Below are 5,288 nucleotides of genomic sequence, written 5' to 3'. Positions count from 1 at the left end.
TCTCCTCTGACAGACAACAGTATGCTGCTGATTTCACAGACAGAGACCTCTTCAGAGAGGACCGTGGGCTGGTAGGCAGGCCCGGCAGGCCCGCTGCTGGGGACCCTGTTTGGAGGGGGCGTGCGGTACAGCCTGCACTGTAGTGACACAAGGTCTGGCGGTAAGAGACATAGATCCACTCTGGATTGTCATCCCAGTAGACAAGGCTCTGTAGGCAATATCAACAAGCTTGCAGCCTGATAATACATAGAAATCTGTCATTATGTAAAAGGATGTAGGGATTATCAATATGGAGATTAATGACCAATAGAATTCCAGATAATGCCTTTCTGTTTGACTGTGTAGGATAAAAATAGCATTGAACGAGGACATCAGTTTAGTTGTTAGATTTTAGTCTTTATTGTACTATTTTTTGACAATTTGCTAGCGAACATGTGAAAACTTGACCAACAAAACATCTCAATACAGCAGATCAGACTGCGATAATACAGTGAGAAGATGTGTTTTAGAAAAACAAACAACAAAAAGAGATCGTTTTTTCGATTTAATATTTTATGGTGGTTTGTTCATGTACACAGGAGAACAGTCTAAAAACATTAACACAGAGATCAGAACACATTCCTTTAATGGGTCCACATACATGGGGGGAGTGAGGGAGGGAGGGGGGAGGGAGGGAGGGGAGCGGTCTTCGGGTCAGACATAGTGTTCTGGAGCACTCTGAAATATCTATTAGGAATAACTACAGACATAATGGCCATTGATATAAAACTAACAGTCTTTTTTTATCCTGGCATGAGAGATCGTTAGAGAATATAACATTTGACAAAGAGTGGAATGTCTCGGTTTCAATTTCGTTTTGTTTTTTTTTCTCTTTCTTTAGACAATATAAAATCTCACAAGAGAACAAGCAAAACAAATAAAAAGTACAGGGGTGAAATGGGAAGCAAGAACTGCTAATGATTGACGATGACTGAATTATTGCTTTTTGAGTAAATTTAAATCTTTTTTTTTTTTTCAATCTATATGGATTGCATCGCTCTCACCATGGTGAATCGTGGCGCAAACATGTGATTACTCCGTTATTCGGGGGGTGGGGGAGGGGCAGTGTGGGGGAGAGGGGCGGGGTCAGAACTCCGCGCTGAACAAGCGAATCCCATGCAGATCTAATCCTCTTTGTGTGGCCTCACACGTTTCCCGCCTTTTTTTCTGGTGAATGATAACAGAAGAGATTAAATATATTAAAAAATATAATATTTTTTAAAATAGATATAAATATATATATAACATTCACAGTTTTTTTTTTTTACAAAACAAAGAAAACCATGACTTAGATATTACACTAGTGGGGTCTTGACAGACTTGGTACTTAACTAGGGTGTTACAGGTGAAATACTGTGTTAGTGTTAAGTTTCAAATACACACATCTAAACAACAACAACAACAACAATAACAGCCATTGTGTGAACTAGGATTCCTACAGTACAGGGTGTCCACAGGAGGAGAGACCTGTTAGCCCCCCCCGTTAGCCCCCCTGTTAGCCCCCCCTGTTAGCCCCCCCTGTTAGCCCCCCCTGTTAGCCCCCCAGGGCTGGAGGAAAAACCTGTGGACCATCTCCCTGGGTCCTTGCCCCACCCCACCGGACACGGAAATGACCCCTCACTTTTCTGACACTTAGAGGAGTTAACCCTAACCCTGACCTGCCTTATCGAGTCTACCCTGCCCTGTGGGGCTCCTGGGGCGTGGTGGTGGTAGCCGGCTGGCTGGGGCGACATGCGGGTAGTTCTGGGACTGAACCAGGGAGACCTGACCCGTCACATGCCGTTAGGATCACAGAGGCTCTCCAGAGTCCTTCTAACCTTAGTATTTACATGCGTGGACACACACATTCACACTAACACACACACATCACACATAACACACACGGCACTGAAGTGTTTTTAAAGGGATTTAGGAGTGTTGGCTTGATGTTGTGAATCAATAATATGTTTTCACAGGACTATAATGTCAGTCATCCAGAGGGAGACCGTAAGGGAGGGAGGTGAGATTCAGTGCACAGTATATGGTTGTGTCTAAAAAAGTGTTAAAAAAGTTTCTGTGTTTAAGTTTAAACACAGCTGTGTTTTTGGATGTTTTGGAAAGTACGTGTTTGCGAGTGTGTTTGAGCATGTATGTGTTTATCATAGTTTAGGTGAGTGTGTGTGCGAGTGTGTGCGAGGCCGTCTCAGTGACAGTATCTAACGCCGACGTCGGGACGGGACCCGTTCTTGGCCGAGCGGAGGCACATCATCCCGTTGTCCATGACGACCGTCTCCTTCTCTAACTGCTCCGCCGCGGCCGACATCACCGCCTGGACGATGGACTTCGCCGCCTCATAGTACATCCTCTTCCTCTCTTCTTCCTGGTCACGTGACTCAGCCTCGACCCAACCGGATGCCTCCCCTGACTCGTCACGGAACCGCCCGTTTTGCGGAGGCCCGCCCCCTCCGTGCCGCCACCCCTCCCCCGCCTCAACGCTACCGCCTAGCTCTAACATACCCTGTGTGGTGGTGGTGGTGGTTAAGGGGTTAACTCCCTTCAGCTGAAGGAGATCAGAGTCACAGTCAAGCTCTCTGTCTGGACACTCACCGCTTTGGGCGACTGCGTTCCCCTGCGAAGCCTTGGCCATCTTGGCGTCCTTCTTGGCGGCGGTGTTGTTGACGTCGTCCTTCTTGGGGCTGCTCTCGTGATTGTGCGTGGCGTCGTCCTCCGTTGTCCCGTTCGTGCACCCGTTCTCCCCGTTGGTCGTGACCTCGGGCGCGGCGGGCGCCGGTGCGGAGGCGGGCTCGGCCACCGCGTCGCTCTTCTTCTCTGGCGTGGGGGCGGCAGCCGCTGGAGCCGGCGTGGCGTCGGCCGGCTTCTCCTCGCCGCCCTCGGCCGTGTGATCGGCGGCCACCTGAGCCTCGGTGGCCTTCTCGCCGCTGTCGCCCGGAGCGCTCGCAGCCTCGCCGGCTGCTGGCTCCGCCTCGCCGTCGGCGCTCGCCGCCGCCCCCTCCGCCTCTTCCTCGCCCTCCTTCGGCGGGTCGTCTGGCTGGTCCACGCTGGTGCTTTTCCCCTTCCGCAGGATGAAGTTCTTCAGCGACACGGCGCGGTTGAAGTGCGTACGCTTGGCCTTGGCAGTCTTGGGTTCCTTGCCGGACGCCAGGTCCTCCGTCTGCTCCTGGTCACCTGACGGGGCGGCCGCCGCACCCTCCTCCTCCCCGCTCGCCGCACTCTCCGCCGCCGGCTTTTTCGACTTGGGGGTGACGCGTTTCTTGAAGGAAGTCCAGATCTCGTTGGCGTGCTGCGAGACTGTGCCTCCGGCAGCCGCCGCTCCTTTCTCGTCCTCTCCCTCCGCCTTCTCCGCCGCCTCGCCGTCTTCAGCCACCTTGGCCTCCTCTGATTCGCCAGTGGCTGCCGGCTCGCCATCGGCCGTGGCCGGCTCCTCCCCCTTGGCGTCCGTGGCATCCTTGTCGGAGCCCTTGGCGACCTTGCTGAGACCAACGACAGACGAGTCTCTCTTCAGGCCCTGGAAGGTCCAGGACCTCTTGAGCTTCCACCTCTTCTGCCCGCTGTTCTCCCCCTTGGAGTCCAGGGTGGAGCTGTCCCCTGCCCCGGCCTCGGCCTCGGCCTCCACCACCTCGGTGTCCTTGGGGTCGTCGGAGCCCTTCTTGTGGGTGCGCTGGGCCATCAGCTTCTTGAAGGAGTGCCAACGCTTCATGTGTTTGGTGGAGGAGGAGGAGGGAGTGGAGGTGGAGGGCTTCTGGGCCTCGGCGTCTTCAACCTGGCTCTCCTCGGCTGGGTCTGCCGGCTCGGCCGCGGCGTTGCAGGCCTCGGGGTCCTCCAGGCGGTCCAGGGACTTGGACCGGACTGGTTTCTGGGGCTCCCCGTCCGCCGCGTCCTTCTTGTCCGTACTTTTGTGGGAGAAGATCCGGGCCACGGGTTTGCGGATCATGTCTCTGACGCTGGACTTCTCCCCGTGCTTGGGCTTGGCCTCCTTCCCCTCTTTCTTCCCCTCAGCACCCTCGTCGCCTTCCGCTGCATTCTCCACGGCCTGGTCCTCGGCCGCCGCCGCCCCTGACTCCGCCCCCTCCGCCAGGGCCTCCTCCCCGTTGACCTTCTCCTGTGGCTCCGCCCCCTCGGCGCCGGCCTCCTCGCCCCCGGCGCTCGGCTCTTTCTTCTTCCTCCCGCCCATCACCTTCCCCAGGCCGCTCTTGTTCAGGAAGGAGTCCCAGATCCCGTCGTGGGCCGGCTTGGCCTTCCCCTCCGCCGGCGGCTCTGTGCTCGCCGCCGGGGTCTCCTCGGCAACGCCGTCGGCGGGCTTGGCCTCCTCCTCCGTCGCTGCGGGAGAGGTCTCCGCGCCGGCCGCCTCGTCATTGACGACCTCGTTGTTCATGACCTCTTTGTTCACAACCTCAGTCTCTTTCTCCACGACCTCGCTGTTCACAGCGTCTGAGGGGGCCGTCTCCGCCTCCGACTTGGTTCCCGTTGCGCCGTCTTCCTGGACGGGTGCTGCGCACACCTCCGTCGCTGCCATGGCTCCTGGGACTGGTGTCGCCGTGAAAGCCTTCCCCCCTACCCTGCGTCCTCCCTGGCTGGTTTGGATGAGTTCCTCTAGTGTTGTTCCGGCTCGGAGCGAGAGTTCATTGAGCCGCGGCGTGTGTCTGTGTGCAGCTTCCCGTCGAAGGGAACGACCTCAGCATCGTAGTCCGCCACACGATCCAGGGGCCACCAATCTGGGGGGTGAGAGAGAGGACTCATCAACAACACATACTGGTACTCACTTCCTGGTCCAGTCAGACCTACTGCAGAGCAGGGGCGGCTCAGTGAAGATGTTTAAGGTAACTTAAAGGTAACCAATTGTCGTTGTGTCCTTGGGCAAGGCACTTCACCCTACTTGCCTCGGGGGAATGTCCCTGTACTTACTGTAAGTCGCTCTGGATAGGAGCGTTTGCTAAATGACTAAATGTAAATGTAACTGGCTCCCAGATTGAAAATCTAGAACCTCTCAGAGGAAACAGTGGTGCAGGTGTCAGACTCGAGGTGCCTTTTCATGGCCTCAATCTACTTTAGTTTCGTACCTGGATGTATGTGTGTACATAAACGCAACGCAAGCGGCGTGGCTCACAGCTTGCTTGATGTCGATATGGATGTTTAAAAGCTATTTACATTTAGTCATTTATCAGACACTCTTATCCAGAGCGACTTACATGGAGTACAGGGACATTCTCCCCGAGGCAAGTAGGGTGAAGTGCCTTGCCCAAGGACACAAC

General features: G+C 55.0%; 1 protein-coding gene across 1 annotated transcript; it reads right to left on the bottom strand.

The window, feature by feature from the left end:
• Positions 1-531: 531 nt before the first annotated feature.
• si:ch211-137a8.4 (A-kinase anchor protein 12) lies at positions 532-4,772 on the bottom strand. The gene is made up of 2 exons (XM_062472953.1): positions 2,626-4,772; positions 532-1,206 (listed from the first exon to the last, which is right to left on the bottom strand). The coding sequence occupies exons 1-2, from the start codon at positions 4,550-4,552 to the stop codon at positions 1,184-1,186; spliced, it is 1,950 nt and encodes a 649-aa protein (XP_062328937.1). The 5' UTR covers positions 4,553-4,772; the 3' UTR covers positions 532-1,183.
• Between the last annotated feature and the right edge of the window lie 516 nt (positions 4,773-5,288).

The sequence above is a fragment of the Osmerus eperlanus genome, chromosome 11 (assembly GCF_963692335.1).
Source record: "Osmerus eperlanus chromosome 11, fOsmEpe2.1, whole genome shotgun sequence".
Taxonomy (NCBI): Eukaryota; Metazoa; Chordata; class Actinopteri; order Osmeriformes; family Osmeridae; genus Osmerus; species Osmerus eperlanus.
The sequence above is the reverse complement of the archived record's forward strand: the minus strand, read 5'-3'. Positions and strand labels throughout refer to the sequence as shown.

Coding starts and splice junctions, on each gene's coding strand:
- si:ch211-137a8.4 (XM_062472953.1), bottom strand. CDS start 4,552: ATGGCAGCGACGGAGGTGTGCGCAGCACCCGTCCAGGAAGACGGCGCA. Junction 1,207..2,625: donor GAACGCAGTCGCCCAAAGCG/GTGAGTGTCCAG, acceptor ATCATTCACCAG/AAAAAAAGGCGGGAAACGTG.